The 24808-nt window shown below is 38.1% G+C and overlaps 1 protein-coding gene across 4 annotated transcripts in view; it reads right to left on the reverse strand.

Moving 5' to 3' along the window:
• The window catches only part of SLC10A7 (solute carrier family 10 member 7), a 134344-nt gene that overhangs the window by 21812 nt on the left and 87724 nt on the right, over positions 1–24808 (reverse strand). For 3 of the 4 annotated variants that reach the window (XM_079305964.1, XM_079305965.1, XM_079305967.1), the window contains 4 exons: positions 23516–23551; positions 12654–12737; positions 3534–3699; positions 602–653 (listed from right to left, as the gene is read on the reverse strand). In XM_079305964.1, coding sequence (XP_079162090.1) covers positions 602–653; positions 3534–3699; positions 12654–12737; positions 23516–23551 — 338 coding nt within the window. The remainder of the gene's footprint in view (positions 1–601; positions 654–3533; positions 3700–12653; positions 12738–23515; positions 23552–24808) is intronic. The other variant, XM_079305966.1, reaches the window with a different exon arrangement.

Genomic DNA, 24808 nt, shown 5'->3' on the forward strand with positions numbered 1-24808 from the left:
GGCCACTCCAACCAGCACCAGCAATGCCCTGAGTCACTGGCTAACACCAATCTCACAGTTTTTGAGAAGTCCAACTGTCCTTCCTCATTGATATATTAAAAAAGAAAAAAACAAACAAAAACCAAAAACCCTACCAAACATTAGGTCAGGACAACTGTCTATTAAAAATCATCATATAAATGTAGCAAATTTGATAAATACAGAGAGGAGTGAATTGCCAGCCCAGCAAATGTATCTTGAGATGTAAAAAGTCAAACTGAGTTCTCTCTCTCATATGTCATCAGCATGTCTGCAGGGCAAATTATACCTTCAGTGACATCTGTGCAAATCCATTTTTTTCAGTGGATGAGGTATAGCAGTGATTGATTGAGATTTAACAACTCTGTAATTAACACACAAGAAAGGACAGAATTCAGGTCCTGCTCTCTTAGCCTATGAAACTCTAACAGAGAAAAAGCAGGAAGGACAATATGAAATACCAAAATTAGGTCAACCCTATTCAGAAACCTGCCCTTACACATTTGCATAAACTTTGTCACCCAAATGAAAGATACTGCACAAAAGAAATATTCAAAGGTTGTGATTCAGCATATTCAATTACCTTGTGGAGAAGAGGAAAGTCAAAAACATGAAGCTCATCTGAATAGAAAATACTGAAAGAGAAACAAGCTAAAATTAGACCACATGTAATTACCACGTCCATGCCTTTTGTTCCCATACTACAGGTCAGAAAGGAGCCTGGATCAAGTCTACCCAGAGAAATCCACTGACAGACAACCTTTAAAGACTGCCTGGAGGAACAATACAGATTATATCCAGGGAAGCTAGAAACAATGGTATGGCTGCACAAGTTCTTCCTGGGGTAACTCCTCTGAATCAAGTATTTCTTGACACAATGAATGGCAGAAAACTGCACATGCTACACATCTCTGTGCACAAATTGTGGTTATTGGGTTGACAACAAAAAAATCTGTCAGACATGCTCTGGTTGCTGGGCATTCAGACTTGCTATTTTGCAGGAGAAAGCACAGTGTGTAAGGATGATTCAAATAAATATTCTCAGCCCTGGGTATATTAATCATGGTCATACATGGGGAGAGGAAGAGAAGATCATCATAGATGTTTGAATTCTCTCTGAGGCTGATTCCTGGGCTGGGCAGTGTGTGTCAGACATTTCCTTCAAGCTCAGTCAGCTCAGTAAGTGCAGGTGGTTGTGAGCATCCCAAGGGGAGCTCTCCTCTCTGCCAGCTCTCTGACACCCACAGGGGCTCTGGGGGCACAGAGTCCATCCCAGCACTGCAGAGATATGAGCAGAAGCTGGTGGCTCCCATGAGGAGCTGCAGAGACTGAGCATCACCCCAGAGCACAGCGACTCCCCGTGACCTGCACAGGGTTTTTCTGACTTTATGGGTTGTGGGGGAAAGGCTTTTACTTGCAGCAGAATCTGGGGTGGGTCCTCTCCCCATTCCTTGCAACAGTTGTGAATGCAATAAGGCTGACATGCCCCACAGAGCAGTGCAAGTCAAGACAATGCATTTGTCAATGCATTTGATTTTGACCCCAGTTTACAACAGGGAAACATGGCAGGGATATTAGCTATTACCAGTGACATTTTCTATTCTCCTACATACATTTCCTAGAATGTATAAATGCCACCTCACCATGCACTTGATTCCTTCTCCACGGACTAAGGGAGCAATCCATTGTTCCTGAATTACAATTTTTCTCTAAGTACATTAATTTAATATGCACAGAAAAAACCCAATCCCTTATTACACATAATTCTGTAAAGCAATAAAATACATTGCTACCAATTATTCCTTGTGAATATTTGTGACTAGAATATTAGCATAAAAATTACATAAAAACATTAATCAACAGAATAACAAACTCAGTTTCACCTCAAACTGCTTGTGCTAATTTCACTTCCTGGTGTAACACAATACACACATCCAGCCAACACATCCAATGGTGATACAGAAGCTTTTTCTAGAATACAATGTGCATACCCATCTCCAAAACTTCCTTGGTTCTTGGTTTTATAAATATTCCACAAAAAAACCTTAACCAATTATCTAATATGTTCCAAGCAGTTCCAATGCTTATGTTAACATTCTTACTAGGAATTTCCAGTTATGCACACTGGCAATGAACACACAGATATGTTTTTCAGTGTCTTCCACAGCAAATTATACATTTCATTTCACATGGCACAAGTATAGAGTTGTCATAAAGAGAAATAAAGGCCAAGAAAGGCAACAGAAGCAAACACTGTACATCAACTGTTCTAGGAAGAACATGCCTTTTTAAATATAAAATAACTTTTTTTTCAACGTTGTAATCAGCAGAGTAACATAAAATTACTTCATCTTGAGTTTCTCTGCATGTTAAGCCCAAGTTGAAAATCTCTGTACCATTCTTTTTTGCTGACAACTCTGCACTGATTTAAGTACAAGGTCTTTCTTGGGTGCCAGGGCAAAAAAAGTATTTATTTCATTTCAAAAAAGCTCCATAGCATTGCTTCCTACTTCTTTGCTTTCAGCATAAAGCATTTATATAGTACCATTTATAATTCCATGTATTACTTAACACAGGTATAGTGTTTCATAATAAAAAAAATGTCACAAATAGGACAGAATTAAGATCTGATGCACAAAGGGCAGTGGCAAATTTCTATTGGCTTTAGTAGAGGTCAGATTTGTAGAAGATCCATTATTTTTATTAGACAGAAGCATATGCAGACACACACCTCAAGGCAGGTGATGCAACGATTTCTTGATATCTAACAGTTTTAGAGTATGAGATGTGATTTATACTGAAGTACACTGTAGTTACCTCTCCTCCATGCAAATTGAAACTCCTGTCTGTGGACAGTCTGAAGCAAGATGAGAATTCCCTGCTGGGAGAGGAGACAGTGCCTGTACAGCTCTGCCTTTCCCTGGGAGGGAGGGATCTGCATGTTTCCAGCTGATGGCAAGGATACCAGCAGCCTATTCTCACATGGATGTTATTTAAGGTTGAATGACTTGAGTGCTTCTAAAAGAAACTCCAAGAAATGTGCTCATCCACAGAAACAGATCAACACATTCTAACTCCCACCTAGTTTCTAGGTTAATAATATGCTAAGGAAGAACAGTTTATAAGAGTGCTTATGAGTAACAGCTCAACCCCAAATCATTCATTGCTGTTTGTAATGTGACATCTGTTTTCTATGGCTGTTTAATAACAAAGAAGCCAAAACCAGAATGCCAATAAATGCTTGTAAAGTACAACTATGCCCTTTGAGAAAGGAAGGGCCACAGAGCAACCTCAGGCACACCTCAATAGCAGGGTTCATTCCTCTCTAAATTGCATCACTACTTGCATCCATCCCCCAAATGCATCCAGCTCCTAAGAATTCTGGTAATCTGGTTTACTAGGTGCTTTAGAAACTCTAACCCCATGCCAGCAATCCCACAGCTCCCCCAGTACATGTAGGTGTTACAGACCTGAAACACACATAAAAAAAAGAGTCACTTTAGGGCTGAACTTACTTATGAACACGATTATAATCAAGCTAAATTTATCCAGGTCAATATTTGGATTGGCAAAGGTATCGCAGAAGGTTGTGTAGATGATCATCAGGAGCACAGAGCTGCTGATAGCACCAAATGGAGGCTTCTTCCTTTCAAGCCAGTCCTTGATGTATCTTCGGACAATCTGAAACACAGAAACCAACAGGTTGCCTCTTTTCAAAGATGCAGGGAGCCAAGTTGGGCATCACAAAGTGAATCTGACAGCGGAAAGACACAAAGAGAAGAGAGTAATTTGGATGACGGCCACAGTGGATTTCAAAGCTTCCCTGCCACACAAGTCTTCTTCTGGGGAATTTAACATTTGTAGTGCAACTTCCACTGGGCGTCCATAATGAGAGTATATTTTCAAGTACATTCAAATCCATCCTTAATCATGCCAAATGTTCTTTGCTAGCTGTCACTGAGACATGCCCATTAAGCCTCCCCAAAGTTTATCTCCTCTGCTGATACTAATGGATGTATGTAATTATCACAGTCCCCTTTGCATCAACAGACAATTCCAAGTGCAACTTTGGGAATCTTAAAAATCTGACATCTTCAGGAATTTCATGACGGTAGATAATCGAAAGTGATCCATGGAACATTTTAATATTTAAATAGCCAGCGATGCACCAGAAGTTTTTAATTAAATTATAACTCAAGCTTGAAAAGCAAAAGTGCATGTGTTGTGGGAGTTTAAATAATTCAAAGTCTGAATATCTGGAGTTTTTGTAAATCCAAAGACAAATGCCATTTGCACGCTTTTAGAATACCAGAATTAACACATGAAAACAAGGAAACCTACTGATCTTAGCAGAACTTTTGCACTTTCAGGAAACAAAACATGAAGTAGTTTTTCAAGAATTTTTTAGAAACTACTGTAAATTTTAAAGCACCCTCAACTTTTAAATTACACTGAATAGCATAGCACTAAGCCTCAGCAGATACAATGCATCTATTTTAGTTCTGCCTGGGGAGTCGCTTTTAGTTTTTCTGTTTACTTTATATGGCTTGAAAAAACTTTTTAAAGCTTTCATGGTACAGCTGGAACTTGTGTAAATTTTTCAGCAATTGCATTATCTTGCCTAATTTCTCCTGAGGCTTCCTGATGTTCTCTGTTACCACACTCTTTTGGAAATCACAGCCTGGGATCCTGAAGCACTTCTGCCAAAGGGCTCCAAAGGTGTCTTGTGACCTTCCCTTAGTGGTGCCATTAGCAAACATCACCACCATAGGTTGAATAACACAGAAAATCTTAGAGGTATTCAGGATGAATACCAGGGCATCATCACCAATGCTACCATAAGACTCTTTCACACAACAAATGCCAAAGCCATGGGATCAAGTTGCTCTCAGTTTTCCTCACTGCTTTCCTGGCTTGTTTGCAAGCCTCTCAGCAGGGAAGTTCTGGGAGCAGCTATCCCAGCCACCACAGCAATGAGACTCCATCAGGGCACACACTAAAACTTCAGCACGTGGGCTTCATGCCAAGCTAAGCAGGCTGAAGATCAGCACTCACCTCCCAGCACTTGTGGGCTTCCTGCTGATGAAAAACAACAAATTTGCAGGAAAATATCTAAGGGAATGCTCAACACCCTGGTGACAACATTGAACTTTAAAATGTCACACTTGCCAGATGCTAAAGAGAGAAAATAACAAAAAATATAAGGCCAGACTTCTGAAAGAGCCTCCACTGAAGCTCCTTCAGCTACTGGGTAGGAATAAGACACTGCATTGATGAAAGAGAGACAAGAAAGTGAAAACATGCAGAGAGCAATGTGAAAGACATCTGATAGGAAGTTATTCTAAGTCTGAGCAAATTTGGGACTCTAATTATCAGAAGCAAAATGCAAAGTCTTTCACTTCTAAAGTGAGTGGGTTTTTTATAGAAAGTTAAAAAAAATTATCCTATTATCCCTTAAACTGTCACATTGGGGAAGAAGAAAAACTACTTAAGGCCACCGATTAATTTATGGTCCTTCCAGAAGATTTATACTGAAAGTAACGAGATGTTGAAAAAGAAAAGTGATGGTTCATTATGCCATGGTACAATTTCTAGTAGAAGTATTTAATACAAAAACTATAACCCTGTGCTTGCTCAGGCTCTAATTATAACAGACATGACAATAATAACATTACAGACATATTTATCCTTGACAGACATAGAAAAAAAAAATTTAAAAAAATGAAACTGCAAGTATTTCCTCAGAATCTTTATTGAGTGCTACCTTTTAAAAACATACACCTCTTCCTAGCCTGGAATTTCTGTGAATCAACGACTGTAAATGCCAGTACAGCTTTTTACTGCACACTGTATTTTAAAAAAATTATGTAGTCAGACCCTGAAGAACTAAATTGTGGCTTGAGGAAATTATCTGATCAACCCAGTGTCATGCTAAATGTGCAGAAAACACAGACCAAACACATCTCTAACACAGAATCCCTTACATTTTGATCTTCTCACAAGGTTCAACATGATCTGTAATTTCAGAGGTCAATCAGCCTATAATCACTGATTCAAGGTAACCTAAATTCATGTATAACTTGAGGGGAGAAATATAACCCTACAGAAGCTCATGTCAGCTGATTCACTTAGACTGAAAAACAATCCATTTGTTATTCATGCCTGGCAGAGTTGCTTCAGGACAAGGATGCTTTGAAAGCCTTTTAATTCTTAACCCAATTCTATAACTTTTCAGGGTAAACACAGAACTACAAAAAACCAAAATTGTGAATATTTGTAGTGAAATAACAATAAATGCCACTAATACAACAAAGACACCACACATTCAGAGGCTGGGCTGGGATGCTGCTAAAGCTTCATTTGTCTGAAATGCAGCAAAAGGTAACACAGTCATTTTTGAATGCTAGTATGAATCACTGGTATCCAAAACAGAAGCATCATACTGATGGACAAAAGCAAAAAGGGGATGTATTGGGTTTTGTGGCAAGGTTTGGAAGCAGGGCAGGGAACAGGGAGAAGCTGCCAGAAGCTTTTCTTATGACTGATGGAGGCAGTGCCAGCCAGCTCCGAGATGGATCCACCCTGGCCAAGGCTGAGCTCTGCTGTGATGCTGGTAGTGATGCACTGTAAAGATTTTCATACAGATTCAAATGCCAGCCCCAAAGAGCAGGGAAAGGCTGAAACAGAGGTTGCACATGAAAGAACATGAAGGTGAATCCTTCCCTCAAACTGCAGTTTAGTGGAGAAAACAGCGGGAGAGAAGCAAAACTTTGTAGTAGGCGATATTTTATCAATAACCCTCATGATGAAAGATGCTGATAAACTCACAGAAAAGTTAGACAATAAAAGAACAAATGTGTCCAGCACGCACCCCTCTTCTGAAGAAAACAATCTGGCAATCTCCAAAGGTTTTGGAAAGGCATCAGCTCAAATTTGCTTCAAAACACAATTTCAGGCTCAAACTTTCCTCTTGCCCAGGATTTAATTTTTAACAACAAAGAAATGTAATTACACTTGAATTAACAGTAGTGCCTCCATTTCAATTTAGTTCTCCTAACAGAATAGTTATATCCACAGTATTTTTCCTACAGTTCCTGCTCTGTATCCTGCCATAACCTCCTTGTCTAAATACCAACCTCCCTAAGCAAATGGTCTCACTGCTCAAATGCTTATTTCATTTAACATCCCTGGGCAAAGAAACATGATCTGCCATTCCAGGAAAGCAGGTAAATAATGCTCATCCCTTAGTAGATCACACATGAAAATAGCAGAAGGTGTGTTACAGAAAAACAATTCACTTCTCTAATTGTACCTCCAAAACAGTCACACTGTATGCCCAGAGAAATCTGTCAGTAAAATACAGTCAGACTGTTTCCACCTGTCTGCTCAAGTGCTGGACACACAGATAAAAAACGCAACAAATAATGTAATTCATTAATGTTCATTATTAATTGAACTAAATAGGGCATGGAGCTCCCCCCCATCTTATATGGAACGGAATAATTTCTGACATTAGTCATGCAGCACAGCTCCTAAAAACTATCTAGATTTGTAACTTATTTCTTTATTAAACCAATCAAATGAAAAAAAAAAAAACAACAAACCACCAAAAAACAAAGAAACCAAACAAACAACCCGAGCCCAAAAAACCCCAAGGGAATAGATAGGAAGTCACCTTTTCCATTACACACAAAAATGTCTCTTGGTATTTACATCTTTATGTAAAACAGATTTTTCCTGATTCTACCAACTCTTTTGGACTGACTTCTTTAACAGAATTTACAGTGGTGTTACTGCACTTCTGCTCCTTTTATTTATTGTGTATTGGTATATTCTAAATATCTGGGAAAAAACACCTGAGGCTTTACCATCTCAACAAAAAAACCCCACAAGTCACCTTTTCTTTGTGTTAAAACATACAAGGAACAAGCTGAAACTGCTGAATTATCACCTGTTAATTTTTGTTTCCTTCACCTTAGTTAAATAGTTCCTTCTACTCCCTATCAATTGCTACCTACCTTCCCCTTTCCATTTCTCATTCTTTAAAAATAAATACCTTGCTAAGCTTTTTAGTTTCAATTTCACTTACAACTTGTATTGCAACATAGCACCCTTTTAGACTTGTGTTTATAAGCACAGCTCCCAAATGCTGATAGGGCTCCTCTGGAACATTTTGGGCAACGATGCAGAAGGCACTTAAAATCCTTTACTTGTAGGACATCAAGATTTTTGTGTGTGTGTGACTAGATTCAGTGAGGGTCTCTGTACTACTGGTTTCATTTTATAGATTTCGGAAGAAGAACTACATAGAATCATAACATTAATTTTAGCTTTAGTTAAGGTCTGTTTAATGTGAAGTGCCCACTTTATGCTGGCAGACAAATTACCAATGGGGCAACTAGAGAATGCATGAATGATAATGTACAGACAAGCTTTTTATTATTTATTCATAGAAAACAGTGGGTTTTGGTGTGCTGCTTTGAAAAATGTTCAAACTAGTAGAATATAATGAAAGCACAGTGAAAATTCTATTTCATTAACATTTAATCATAAATCGCTCTTTAATATAAAACATAAAATAAAAGTCTGTCATAAGCACTTAGGTGCAGGGAATGGAGAAAGTCTGCAAAAAAGGAAAAGGAAACATAGGAGTGGGTTTCACTGTTCCTGTTATCTGTCACTTCAGAAGAAAAAAATAAGCAAAGAAACAACAGTCTCCAGCTAAATCTTACAACTGGTCAGGATGAAACTGCTTGGATATTTCTCAAAACCTTATATTTTGATGGCTAAAATTATTAACAATATCTGTGGACAGGAAGACAATGATTGTAGCAAAATCACAACAGCTCAGGAGCAGCACTCTTACCTGGGATTCTGCTACCCAGATAAAAAAATCATCAGAACTTCAAGCTGCCAGAGCATATTCAAAAATCTTTTCCACAAAATATCTATTACCGTGTTTATCGTATAACAAGTATTCTCAAATTCCCCTTAGAGGTATACAAGAGTGATGCACAAATAACAAGCTCTTACCCACTACAGATCTTCAAGGCTTATAGAAAATTAGATCTTTATAAAATATTATAGATTATGTCCCTTTTTGAGACCTCTTGTCAGAGGGGTCTTATTCATTACTCTACAAATACAAATGCAGTATTATACTATCAATACTGATTTGAGTAACATCAGCCTGTCAATTAGCAGAGCACATGTGTGGACACTGAGGACACAGGCTAAAACATTTTTTAGGTTCAGACAACCTGCACATCTCTGACAAAGAACAGAGTGATTATCCTTATTGGAGACCAACTATCAATCACTGCTATCTGTGAGATTCCTGCCTTTCTGATAACATTGTATCCTCTTCCTCCTTGAACAGTTCTTTCTTTCCCTAAAGAATGGGTCACCACCTGAGCAGAGCCTGTACCTGCAGCCCTTTACACACTGCAATGTCAGCAGCTAGAAGAGCATGCTTGACTCCTGTCAATAGTAGTTCTAAAAAGCTAAAAAATTGTTAAAAACAGTAGAAAATAAGCATCAATTACACCATTGTGCCTTCTTTCTCCCAGCCATCATAAAAAATTCCAATAAGCCAGCCAAGCAACCAAAACTCTTGATATGTTTTACCATAAAGCAAACAAAAAAACCTCAAACAAAACAAATCTAAAAGCACCTTCTTATCTGCTTTGCTTATATCCCAGGGGCTGCTCAAACAGCCTCTGCAACCTGCTCAGGAAATGAGCATTTAGGTAACACAGGTTTTCCCAGAGGCAAGATTTTTTTAAAGGAAAATAAAGCCCTTGGAGAACATTTCCTTTAAGCAGCCTCCTCTGTTTTACACTGGTGTGGTTCAAGCATAAAGACCCTGTTGATCACAGATGAGTTAGGAAGGCTAAGGAGAGGAAATCCTCCAAGCAGGCAGGTTTCAAGCTTGGTTTTTGGGGTGTTTTCCCCCAGTCAAGCTCTTTGCTACCAGGTAACCTTCCTAGGCATTCTTCCACTGATTTTCTGCTGAACTTTGGCTGTACGAACTGAGTTTGGCTGTATGTAGTAAGGAGTTGATGTTGTGGGCATGAAATGATAAATTCAAATTAATAGATGAAGGCATCATTCAGGAATTGTGGGCCATTATCTCCTAACACATCTGGAACCCCAGGGTGAATAGCCTGTGATCCACAAACATGTCCCTGTGCCACATGTCAGTCAACAGTTCAGTGATGAGCCAGGAGTGGTCTACGAACAAAGGGCAAAACTTCCCATTTAATTGGAGCAGATGAAGGGCAAGGAGACCTAGCACTGGATCTCTTGGTATCAGTCTTTTTCTTGTGTATTGTCTTCCCTGACTCCTGCCCATAGATTTTGGACATCCACCTTCAGAAATGGCTTCTATTCCTATCTGGGCAGGTTGGTTTACCTTTGTACAGCTCTACCTAGGCAAGACAATCAATGCAAACTACTGGCATTTCTGATCTGTAGCATTCATTAGCATTTCTTCTCTTTCACATCTTCTGAACAGATATAGTCAAGTGTAGTAACTTCAGAAACAGTGTCTCCATGCTAAGAGGAATGTGAGATACTTCTGTTGAGTTTCATTTCCAGAAACTGCTTCAAACACTTTTAAAGAAGAATCATCCTATTTCTTGTTGAAGTATATTTATAAAAACCCAAACTAATAATTTGTCATTGGGTTATTCAAGCTTTAGGATTCTCTATTTCTTTCAGTCTTTCACAACTCCTAAATCCCATCTCAGTTAAGTCTCATCATAATTCTGATTTTGATCTTGTGATCACACAGAGCACTTATTTCATATGCTACTGCTCAATTCCTGATACTCAGCCTTATAACTTCTTACAGCTGAAAGAACATCCAACTCCACCAATTAGCTAACATTTCAATTTCTTAAAACATCTTTCCAAAGCAACATTCCATTACATACACAGATGAAAATTCTCTTGAAATTTTGCCATCACTTTGTTGAGCAATCTACCATCATCTTTGGGCTTATTACATTGCAGCACAGATGCTGACACTCCATGGCTGTAGGACACTTCATTGCTAAATCTGCTGTCATGCCTTTGCTTCCAAGAAATTTCCACCTAAGGCTTCCAATGAACAGCTTCCAGTGTTTGCACTTTTCAGAAGAGGATTCAAGTACTTTTGCTTGCCTGCTTTTGGTGGATGCTTAATTTTGATGAGGTAAGAGTGCAATACAGAGGTAGGTTAATAATCAACTCTTTGTCCTAATTAATAAGGAAAGCCTTTGGCATTAAATTCAAAGCATAAGAGCAGTTCCACAGCCTTCATGGACACAGAGCTAGTGTCCATTTTCCAGATGATATGGTTGCAGAGAGGTTACACTGAGGTGCTGATGACTACTGTCATGCTTATCCCTTTATTAGACTGCAAAGTGTGTTTTCAATCAAAAGAAACTTCACTAAGAATTTGTTAATTTTCAGTACATTGTTAAATTTCAGTACATTTTGAAATGTGCAATTATAGTTAGATACAGGACTGATTGACTGTCCTATGTAGCAAAGGCAATGACAGATATTCTTAACCTTGTCCAGGGTACTCCTTTATAGCCTCTATTTTCATTTGTCTATATTTTAACCCCGTTTTTCATTTCAAAGTCTGCTTTAGGCCAACAAAATTCAGAAGGCTCCAGCTGAACCCAAAGTTCAGATGGATGCTAGAATGAGCTGCAAATCCCACTGATATTCCCTCTGTGCATTCTAAATGCCTGAGAACAACAAAATTTAAAAGTAAGCAAAAATTAGACTGAAGGCATTTTAGTGTCCAAGAACAGTGACAACAGTTATGATGACTTTTGGTCTTACTATTGTGGTTTCCCACCATGACATGGGAGAAAAAATAACTAATATTAACATTTGTGAACAAACAGACACTACAGAGACAAGCATCACAGGAAACCTTATATGTGCAATTAGCATTTTTTATACTCAATGGAAGTTTTCTATCATATGCTTTGTGTGAGTAAGGCTTTGTATGAACATACAAACAATGAGTATAAAATTAAATTTTGAATAACTGCTCATTCCACAAATATCTTCCACCCAGTGTAACATGATAGAGAAGTCAATATAAAAATAGCTTTCAGTTGTGGAATGAAACCTCTTATTGCAAAGCATAAGCAAAATGGCTACAGCAGCCTTAATTTTATGATTTCTTAACTTGTAATCACTTAGTCTTTATATGTTTATTAATGTTTTCTTTTTTTTTTATTCCTGTAATTATTAGTAGATACCACAGAGGGATGAAGGACTTCCTTCACCCCCAGGCTAAGGGCATGTGACAGAAGGACTGTGTAGCATTCTCAAAGCTCATTTGTATGGGGCTGGAATGTCTCAGCCTGGGCTGCCATTTCTCCCAGTTTATGTTCACGAGCTCCCTCCTCGCTCTGCAGCAGTGCATGTTTGTGGTAGTGAGGGACAGATGCTCAATCTCCACAAAGATCAATGTGGCTCCAGGGAGCACTGTAGCATCTTTTCTCTGATATTAGACTTCACTATCCTGAGGCTGTTCCTATGTGGCAGCTTATCAGGTTGCCAGTCTGTCTTTAAGATAGCTCTTTATCTTATTTTTTAAAATAAGAATGTATATTTAAAAGACATACCTGTCCAATAATAAGAGGGACTACAACAGTCATAAACAGCTGCGAGAATATGGATGTAAAAGGCACAGAGGAGGATGATCCAAGCTACAAAATAAAGATATACCATTAACATTGCACTTTTTCTTAGTATCTGCAAATTTCATACACAGATAGCATACATTAATATGCATTTTATTTTACACATAAAAACTGGGAACTATGTGCACTGAAAGTAGCTACACACATGTTTAATAGTTAAGTCACAATAAAGCATTTGGTGTTCCACAAAACAGAACTAAACTAATCTCTGATTATTTTATAACCTAGGGTAATATTTACATCAATATTCATTTAATTGAAAACCTGCTGCACGTGTATGCCAAGTAAATTATATAAGCATTTATAGGATGATAGTCTAAAGAGACAGGGAGTGAATCCTCCTAACTAAACAGTTAGCTCCACTTACTTTACCATTTATACAAACATCAGGCAACAGAAGTCAGTGTAGTTATTTCAATAAATAAATGAAACTAATGAAATAGCGAACACAACTTTCATATGTTTTATTTCAGTGCTGTTAAAAAGAGATATAGTGTAAGTATAGAACTATTCTTTCGTTAAGACAACTGAACTGACAGGCTTAGTCTTCAAATAGGTGATCTCTAACTATAACTAAATGCTAGAAGTATTTTTTTTTAAGATGCAGGTACAAAACAGGAGCACACACAGTGGGATTTTTGGAACCTGCTTCAGAATGCTTAGGAAAATATACAGTTTTTTTTTATATTCTGACTGAATTTGTTTTAGGCAAGGTAATTAGAAAGTTTCCTTTAATGTAATTTAACACCTCTTTAACAGCAATGGAACACACATTAAGAAATATACACTAAGAAGACTGAATAGCATTGCCAGAGCTCCCAGAGACAACCACTTGCTTCACAATGAGGCAAAGGACTCAACATCAAGATTTTCACAGATCCACTCTCTTTTATATTTTGCACTTCACTTTAAAGATTCTCAAAATGACAACAGAATACAAAACCCTTTCAGCACCCTCTAAATGATGCTTATTTCCTAAAACATTCTTACATACATAATTCTTATAAATTATACTCATATTGGATTGTACTTTTCACATTTATCTTCCTTTCCAAGCTACCTGCATGACAGACAAGGTGATCATGCAATCTAGTAACTTTCTATAAACCTGCCTTGAAAAATCAATATATGGCCACACAAATGGGTTTGGCATAAAACAAGATTCTTCATAAATTTGAACAACAGAAAAATTGGAAATTCTATATAGTGAAGTACTGTATTTTTATGCAGAAATGTACAACTGCACTGCCTTTTTGCACCTGTACATTTGTATATGCATTGCTGGGAAAATGGGTGAACACTATGTCTCCGGGCAAACTGAGCTTTTGATGCAGGCAAATGGCATCAGATTTCATATGTCCCTTTCTGAACACAGTCTGGGTGGACAGTCTCAGGAGGAATGTGCAGGATCTGGCTCTTTCCCATGTGCTACCTTAACTGGCAACATCAGCTAAGACTCAGTGTGACCACTTAATAAATTACAGCATCACATCCCATCACCTCCAACTTTAATAATGTGGGCACATGGTAGGGGACCTGAGGATGATGCCACAGCTGAGAATTTTGGTCTGCAGGTAGGGAATATGTGAGCCTAAATTTGAGAAGTAAAAGCTTGCATAGGAAGATTCAGATGAGCACCCAAAGTCTGGCAGTGCAGCCACATTCCCAAGAGACAGAGGGCACTCTGAGTGTTTCCCTACAGAGAGCACAGACCTCCATCATCCCACTCATGATCTCCTTGTTTTAATTGTTGTAAGCAGCTTCTGAAATTTTAAAAGGTTGTTAGTTTTTCAAATTGTGTTTGGACTTACTGTTATGTGCTGAGGAGCTAAAAGCATTACTTACTGTGTATTCCAAGAAGCCTTTTCAAGTGAAAGTGAGGATTTTTAAACTTTAAAATCTGCCTGGGCCACAGAGGAGTCAATCTAAGCAAGCCAGGACACTTGCACAGCTTCACAGAACTACAGCATTTTGGCAGTGACTCCTCTGCCTTTCTATAAAAATGTTGAGTGGACTTTGTTCACTACTTTTAAGTTTTATGCTCAGTGGATCCATAATCAGCTTCTAAGGCAGGAATGAAAAACTACTGAACAGTATAACACACTGCTGAAAAAGGCATAGTCTTGACAGCTTTAAAAAATGTTACTTCAAATGTAGTGTCTTCAAACTGTTGGGAATTTTTAAGTACTTTGTGTATATATAATATGTTCTGCTTTCAGTGTGGGGCTTCTGGTATTTGTTTTGCTGTATTTTTAACATAATTACAAACTGAATTAAAGGTACTGATATTATGTCTTCAAATAGACTTCTAAACTGTATATTTTGACAATAATTTCAGTGGGCCGTTTTTTATCAAAACCTGTTAGATTATGTCTATCAACTCTTGTATTACCTTAACCTTAAGTCTATTTCCTGAAAAAGACATAGAAGATAAGACATAGGCTGAAGTTTCAGTTTCTGTATTCTCCATAAGACAGAAAATAAAGATATTTTAACCCAGACTTTGGATATATGATAGCTAACAAGGAATCAAAAATACTAAAGGACCCAAAGCTAATGGAAGCATACTTTCACCAGGGCCTTCTCAACATTTGTGGCATGAAATCTCGTCAGGCTCACAACTCTAAGTGTCCCATGGACTCTCAGACATTGCTTGGGTTCCAGAGTTCCTTTGAAGATATCTTTTGGATGTGTTTGCCATGCTTGTTTTGAGAAAGAGAAATAAGAATTGTAGAACAGAGGAAACAAAACCCTTGATATAATGCTAATCAAACATTCCTACACACTTACAAAATGCAAATATTCTGTCCGAATGAATAAATAGGGTTTTACTCAGGTTTTAGTCGGATCAAGTTGAGTTCTGTGCTCCATTAGCTGTCATGAGAGTTTTTTTAAAAACTACCTAGATGATATGCATTGCACAGAAATTAGTATTATGTTAAAATGGCTGATTATCTTTGGCTGCCCTCCTTGTTAAAATAATCTCTATGCCTAAAAATAAACCTTCTTTCAATGGCAAACATACTGTAAGAACTGACATAAAAACATCATAAAATCAAACTGCTGATTTATAGCCAAAAAACCCCCACCCCTACCTGACTGGATTGACATATGGAAGATAAAATGCATCACTTAATGAAAAAGAAAACACAAATTTCATGTCATATTATCTATGCTTATTTAGGAACATTTTTTAAAGTTTGATATTGTGAAGAGGTTGTTACACAGCATTCTGGATAGCAGGATTTCAGTTAAAGGTTTAGTAATAACCCAGCTCTGCTTTAATAGACTCACTATTCAAGAAAAGACTTAAAATCAAGAAAATTCTTGATTGAGGAAAGACTTTCCACTTAAATAATCTGAATGATTTCAGCAAGGTAACTCAAATAAGCAGAAAGATAATTCCAGGCAAATCTTCCCAAACAATTCTGTCACCATGCAGTACTTCAAACCTGACCTGCAGCATTCTAGCTAATTTAGTCCCAGACCTTTCTTCTCAAGAGACTGCCTGTTTTTAAAAACCCAACAAATAATTTAGTGGGTTTCTTTATGAGTTTGTGGTAGAAACACAGGCTTATCCTTAATTAAAAAGCTATATTTAACTGGATATGGTAAAAAAACGAAGAACAAAACCCAACCTTCCTCACATAAAAACAAGACAATCCCATCTCCCAGCCTAGACTGTCTCCACAAGCCAGCTGCTCCATTCTCATCTTTCTGGCTGACCAGGCAGGTGGCACAGTGGGTGTTCCCATGTCTACACTGCCATGGACTCAGAAGAAACCCATCCTCCCAGTCCCACCAAATTCCAGCCCAGTGACACATGTGCTGCACACATTGTGGCAATTTGGGATCAGGCTGCCCTTTGGGGGTGGCTTTTACTCTCCCAGTGCTCTGCTGCAATTAATGCTTCCTCAGGTTGTGTCTTTGTGCTCTTCACACATCATCAACCAGCTTCAGCTTCACCAGTTCTTGAGCACAGAGGAGGAAGTGAGGCAGGGGTGAAAAGAGGGCAGAACTGATGGGGAGGGGCATGACTGGCTGCTCTTTTATACAAAATATTCAATTTTAAGCTTTTCTTTTCCAGATTCTGGTGGAAAGGTCTGGCTACTGACATCCTCATTAAATTTTGCATTGAATGTTGTATTGTCACTGCTTCTGGTCCCTCTCATGCAGCCCAGATCCAGCTGCCAGAGGCCAGTCTGGAACACCCCACTCCCTGATCCCTTTACACCCTCTTGGGGATGGCAGGCCCATTAAAAAAAGGCCATGGAATGCAATGCACTTTTGGAAAAGATGTGGATGGAATCCAGTTTAGTAATAAAGTGCAATGAACAAGAGTCACTAGCTGAACAGAGCCCTCCCCTGCTCTGGACTCTTTCCAGAGCCCTTATCCTGACCCAGTCATTGCAGTGTGTTACAGTACAACAGAAGAATAGGAAATGCTGTGATGGGAACTGCCATGGGCAGTAATGATGCTGAGGCTCTGGAAAGCAGGGAGCAGTTGGAAGAGCACTGATGTGCTCCTGTGAGTTCCAGAGAGCCCAGCTCCAGATTTCAGGTAAGAGGTCAAAAGAGGTCATTCCTACAAAACATCTAAACAGAGCTGTCAGGTGACTGGAGGGTTCTTCCCACCACCTGCCTTACAAACATTCACAGACACAGCATTTGGACATCTCAGTAAGGCAGAGAAGCCATGTGAGAGATGCCAGCTCCCAGCCACTGACCAAGAGTCATTGACTTGCACCCAAATATTCCACCTGGAATGGGTGGAATGACGCCTGTCAAAACTGCAAATTGTCTTTTCCCTTATAAAGCAGCAAAGGTACAACAGAGATTGCATCCAATGCTTTGGCAGTCATGTATATTAACAAAGAGATCGTTCAGCAGTATTCTTAAAAATTAAACTTAAGTCTCCAGTTCTGCTAAATAACTAGGTATATTTAGCAGATTCTTGCATATTCTATATGTTTGTGTGGCTGTGGGTGTTGATTTGGCACAAATGAAAAAGTATCTGTCTACACATACCCTCCAATTCTGTTGCCAAATAAAAAAAAAAAAAAAAAAAAAATCAAAGTTTCACACTCAGAAGTATAGAAAAATAAAAGCTGATAATCTTGACTCTCTTTTTTTTTTTTTTTTTTAATTTCCTGACTTGGGCAATGAGACTGTATTTTGGGTTTCCCGTGTTAAAGTGATCACAGATGCCTAATCTCCTTTGGGCTCCCCTATGACACATTATATACCAAGCCAATACAAACACACCCAATGATTTTAAAGCTTTTTATAGAGCTGTAAAAATAACCATAGGAATTCTTCATCTGAAATACACTAGAGCTACTCTTCCACTCAACTGAGGTGCAATGATCTGGAGGGTTAATGTACAGAAACAAGATCAAGTTTACAACCCAGAAACACCTAAATGGGAATTAGATTAATACCCTTGGAGAGCTGGGACTTAAGGACTAGAATCCAAAAATTCTGCTGCAAACAAGGGGCTGACTAGCTGGAAAGACATGGATTAGTCAATACAGGATAGTTAAGAACCATTAATATTATTTATCCATGAAAAAGCAAACTGTGATGTACCAGAAGAAATAAATCAGTTGAGATAGGGGATACTGGAGACATTGCATGAGGCCTGGATAAGCCCTTGGTGAAGCAAATTGCACAACTGTGCAGGATTTGTATTACCTGGGCTGGAGAAGGAATTAAAAGTGGAGCAGGTGCACAAAACACCTCAGATTAAGGGATTTGTTTTACAAATTTAAAGATTAGAAACACATGGCTTGTTTAGCCTAACTGACTGAAAGTTGGCAAAGAGAAAGAGTCAGGGTGATTCATTTCAGAGAGGTGCTATTCAGCTATAACACTGGCAGCAAAGACAAATGGATTACACATCTCTAACCTGTACTTACTAGAAATTAGTTTTCTGTTCCTCAGAGACACAAGTTTCTAGCACTGCAAGGGTGGAGGGAGAGCAAAAAATCCTTATTTTTAGGTTGGGTCATGCTCAGTTCTGAGATGAATTGCACAGCATGGAAAAGAGGTGGACTGGGTGAGTCAGGATGGATTCTCCTGGTAGCCTGGTTCCAAGATCCTATTAAAGATGTGTGGTTAACTTCTGCCCATGTTGAAGCAGGTTGGGCACTTGAAAGGCTCCCTTAGTTTTATACAGATGAAAATCTCATGGGCAACAAGATGTAGAAATGCACCTAGAAAAATCTGCAGTGTTTTGTGAGGCAGGAACAAGGAGGTTCCCTATTATTCTCTATTACTTGTTCGAATTTAAATAACAAAGCCATAAAAAGCGAATGTGAAAAAAAGTAATAAAATGATTAAGTAAATAATTCACAGCAGTCATTGAAAAGTTCTAGTTAATTGCAAAGAGTTTGGATCAGATCAGAGAATTTTGTTTTCCCAATGATTAAAGAAGAAAGGAAACAGTGAAGTAAATAGCCAGGTAGAAATAATGATGCACTTTAAATCTTCCACATGAATGAGTTGATCTCTTAATAGCTAATGCACTCTGCTGCTCTCCCTGCCTTCCCTTCTCACTGTAATCAGCCTTTTGTCACATACCAGTGAAATCCATTAACTGCAACTTCCTTATCAACTTCCAAGGCTTTCCAGCTACTAAGATATTTGCATATTTAACGATTCATTTGACTGGTATCAACCCTCATTTAGCAAGTGCTTGAGAAGAAAAACAAGGCATAGCGTGTAGAAGTTCTGTTTAAAAACAAAAAAGTACTGACCACTCCTTTCAATAAACAGATTTATCTGAATTAATGGGATTGGGGTAGATTTGGAAAAAATCTGAGAACTATCAACAACTTTTGGACCCATATTTTAATTTAAAGATTGTGAGCACAAGTGACAGCTCTTCAACATTTAAATCAGCTTCTGAATTCACTCTATTTATTTCAATTTTCTCTGTGGTACTTGTACCAAATCTCCTTCCCTTATCTACTCCTGAATTATTTCAGCAGTGTTACTTTCTAGTACTTATGACATCACCATTAAAACGCAAACATAAAAATAAAAATCCAGAAATCAAGAATAGGAGCAAGCTGATGAAGCCTTGAGAAGATTCTGTTTTGACACAAATGTCACGGTAGTTTTATTGGCAAAAGAGCTAATGGGGGAGTAATGCCTGACAGTCACACAGAGGGTTTGCCAAGTTTATATTTAAAAATACACATGAATTTTGTATTGGGTCTTTAACATTCCACATTAACTGCTCTGCAGGCATGCTTCTGAAGAATGTGAAGTACATAAAAATGTTAAAATACTGACTCATCTCTAATATTTTTGATGGCTTTCAATAGAAGCACAATGATTTACACACTTAAGACTTTTGCTGCTTAGAAAACTAAGCTTGGAGAAAACAAAACTTATTTTGCTGCTTTAAATATTTTCACTATCAATCTGTTACTCTGGCTTCAGGTAAGTGTGCAAAGTGACAAGAGGGAAATGGACAGCCTCACTCTCTGAATGTTTTGGTACACAGCCTCCTAATAAGTGTTAATGAAGCACTGCAGAATGCTGCAGAGAAATATCAAACAGCATGACCTCATGCTAACTTGAAACTGATTTAACTTGCTTTGTTTCTGCTAACCACATATATGAACTCCAGCTATATACAGTTCATGGGACACTGGCCATTTGTAACATCTTTGCTGGGAATATAGCATGTTAACTGTTAATAACAAGGGTTAACATGAGCATGATGATATTGCTGATTAATGTATCTGGGAATAAAGGTTCAATAGCTTCTTATTAGGCAAAATGTTAATCAGAAGTATCTGTGACAAAGTCAGATATTCTTTATAAAGTTTAGCTAAGCACCCTCATACTGTCCAGTAAGTACAGGCACAGGATTTAGAGCTTCATTAAATTAATCTGAACCTCTTAGAATGTTAATCTTGAGTAAGCTTTACACCAGGAGTTTCATAGCAGAAATATACTTTTCAAAAATGTAGCTGACTTCCTCTTCAACACCATTCATTTAAGATGATAAATTATTAGCATTAAATGCATTATTTATTACAGCTTCAACATGCCTTTATCAATGTTGTTTAGACAATTTATACTCACATTACTGGGCAATTATGAACAAAAAGACAGCTCAGAACATTATATTCTCTGGTGCATATAGGGCAAAATATAAACAATAACTGCTACCTCAGGTTAAGTGATATAACAAAAACAAGCTAATAGACAACAATGTATTTTATTTCTGGTAGCACTAATGGTATTTTATGCACTGTACACAGGGAGTATAACAAATATGAATACAAATGCAACAGAGCATTCAGACTATCATAGCACAACGCTGTGGAAGAGTTAATGCTCATGAGTACCAGATTCAAGAACTAAAATTTATTGATCACATTGACTTGAAAGGTCCATGAATAACATTCAGCAGCTCAGCTCAGTTACTGGAGAGGCAAATGGAAGTTTTATTTTGAAGATTGAAAATTCTACCCTGTCTTAACTAAGCATTAAGGTTAACTTGCAAGACTAAACTGATGAATGGTTCAAAGATAACCAGGAATTTTCTAGTCAGTGTTTCTCATTCCAACTAACTCCACAGTACCACATGAAATGATGAAGCTGCAGGTGTAAGCAAGCATACAGAAACACATGAACTGTGTGCTTGAATCCACTATGTGTTCACCAGGCCAGATGGATCAAGGAAACTCTGAGAAAAACTAGAGAGGTTCACAAATAAAAAAAGTTTCAGCAGTCCAAACCACAGACTGTCACAGGACATGGGAACTTGGGTTGTGCACATTCAGCTGTCCTAAACAACTATCACTGGATAAACTGAACCTCCAGAGAAGGCAGACCTCCTCTTAGCAAAGTGTGCTGCTGGGCTGACCAGAATACTGCTCTTCATGTGTGAAACCCTCAACAAACACCTCAAGAAGTTTTAAATATTTACATAACACAAGAGAAGTCCTCAAGTTTTGGGCTTTGTGACAAAAACCCCACAGTTTTTGTAACTTCCCTTGGCCCCAGACTAGTTTGTTTATCATTCTGATGACAAAGCAATTCATGTGTGTATCTTCTTCAAGAAGTCCAAGTCATGTTACAAACCACCTGATAATTCATGTGAATTTTATGCACTTCTCATACAAATGTTTCCAGGGCTGGTAGGAAGAACAGAGACATGATTTGCCTTCTTGTTCTTGCATACATGAAGTTTTACCATATCTTTTGAGAAGTAACAGTGATTTTGTAATTTATGGGGCAGAATATCTTGTTATCTCCCTGTAAAGACACCAAAGAAAATAACTTTATCCTGCTTGAAAAGATATACAGATCTTTCCTTAACATTTCAGTTTCTGCAGAAAATACTCCTTTTGACTATTCAGTGCACCAAACTCAGTGAGGTAAAGCACGGTGAAAGCTGCCAGTGAGTAAAAGTAAAAAAGGGTGAAGTTTCACTTAGAAACAAGGGCACAGGTCTCTGAATGAATGTGGAAGAAACACTTTCTATAGACAAGAGGGAAGAGGATTGGAGAACAGTAAGGCAGACCATCCTGAATCAACATATTCCATGCAAGAGTAACAAAATACACATCTTTTTGTAAAGAAAAGTTATCTTTTTCAGCCTACAGCAAGTCTATGGTTCCAGGTGCATTGAGAAAACCTTGCTGGTGTGTATCAATATATGCAAAGCAGTTTGTGTGTAAACATAACTATATCAGTGAATTACAATTTGTTCTAGTAAAATAAAAATCTTCCCATACAGTTATTCTGAGGCAGTAGTTGATGTTACAGACATTCTCACAGTACTATTTATCCCAGTTTATACCTCTATATTTGTATACAGCCCATATGTTGCTTAAGCATCCCTGCTATAAACAATGCATCCCTTGCATGCCACTTACAAATTGTTTCAGACCATCTCCTCACTTCCCCCCTTTCCAGTGTGCTGACTTACATACAAAGCCATCAGTAAGACAAACATAAAAGAAAATGTATGTATTCCTTGAAATCCTTGAAGTGCCTCAGCCTATATTCCCTGCTCTTCACAGCAGCCCTCAGCAACTTGCACCACACCATTTATGCCAGCAAATCCTCAAGCATCAAGATTTCCTATCTGACTAGGGATTTACTGAACACCACCCCCCACCTGCAAAAGCCCCTCCATTGTATGCTGATATCCATGCCTTTACAAAATATGAAGATAAAGCTTGGTCTCCTCCCTTTCTTTCTACCAGGAGCTGCAAGGATCCAAGGCCCTCACTGAAGGGTAACAACTGAACAGGAATGAAGCTGCATTACATTTAGAGATGCACAGGGGCTCCAGAAATCTGTCTTGCTAACCTCTGCCACAAAAGCACCCATGGGCTGTTGCCCCAAAGCAAGGTTCTGTTTATCTGAATAGTGCTTCACCACTTGTTCCCATCCACCTCAGCAGTACAATCCTGTCCAGCATCTGTAAGTGAAAGCTCCCCAAGAGCTCTCTTAACTGAGCTATCTTCCCTACCTGGCAAATGTTTGTATTCTACCCAGCCTGACTAATAGCATATGATTTTATACTTCTAAAAGCAACAGCTCTTGGTCATCTTAGAAGGAAGTGTAGGTGGTGTTTGCATTCACTATGATGCATTTTGATGGCCTTCCTGGTAGGCAGCTGATTTCAAATATTGACCAGAAAAATCTTCATTATTTATGCATTGTGAAAACCATCCAAACTTGCATCTTAAACATAATGTCTAATAGGTCCAAGATTATCCAGTAAAATATATTAATATCATAATACTTACAAAAAGCAAAAGTAGTAGTGGAGTTATAACAATGCCCTGGAAGAAGCAAACAAACAGTCTGTTAGTCAGGGGAACAGAATAATCTTTACTTTCTTACCTTAGTACACGGAAATACACAAACATTTAACATCATAGAAATTAAGTAACAAGCTCAACTTGGTTCTTCACTTTAATACTTACACAGCAATCATTTTATACACTATGCTCAGTACCAAGTACCTTTTTTTATCTTTTTGCACCTACGCCCCTCTATTCTAAAACATCTGATATACAGAAATATGGATCATTTATTTAAAAAAAAAAAACATATTAAAGCTCTCCCCTCAGTGTGCTGTATCTTAACTTCACTGAGCAGCTCCTCCTTAGGGGGAGACTTGATCAAGTCCCATGCTACCCAGTCCCAGGTCCTCTTCTGAGCAAAAGCTGCATCAACTGTGATGAATTAGGTGTCGTGACTGTGTAATGTAAGCAGATATTCCCCAAGGAAATGAGCTGAGATCTCAAAACTCATTTCACTTGATTAGACTTCATGTCTCCCTGGTAGAAGGCAAGTCTTTCATCTAATCTAATCACACAGGACCACCTCGGCTTTCCACATCCCCCAGGCAGATGCAAGCAAAAAGATTTGTTGTCTTCACTGACAAGGAACAGGTTTAAAGCTGATGATTGGACAAAACAGAGGATTTTAAGTTTCATGAAAGCAAATCTTAGAATGAGTTGTTTGGGTTGGGAGTTAACATGACATGCATCACTTTCATAGCTGCAAATAGCAATTCCCCATCACCCTTCCATCTCACTTCAATATTTTATTATTGCTCAATAAAATGATTCCATCATTTAATGCATGCTAATTCATAGAGCTGGCTCAGAACTTCTCTAGGCCAGGACTATTCCTCATCCAGATAGGTCACAAGAATAGCTAGCTTTTCAGCTATTCATAAACTTTATTTTTAAAGTACAGAAGTCCAAAACATGATCACATTTATCTAAAAGGGTGCTTATTTTATGTTTTATTTAGCTACAAGTGAAAAACAATTGAACAAAAAACCCCAGTTGTACCCTACCTTACATTTAACCTTGAGTAACATGGCTTTACATCAATATCTTGGAAGAAAATCTAAAGAAAAACCTTAAACAACCAGTTTTGTATTTCTGGGTCCACAAAAATTCTCAGATCCAGATGGACTATCAGACACAGAGTCCCTATTTTGTTCCTAAAATAAAATGCAACAAATAAATGCCACAAATTATAGCAGACAGGAAGGATCAAGGAGGCAACAGTTAAGCTGTGCA

The sequence above is a fragment of the Erithacus rubecula genome (assembly GCF_903797595.1).
Source record: "Erithacus rubecula genome assembly, chromosome: 5".
Taxonomy (NCBI): domain Eukaryota; kingdom Metazoa; phylum Chordata; class Aves; order Passeriformes; family Muscicapidae; genus Erithacus; species Erithacus rubecula.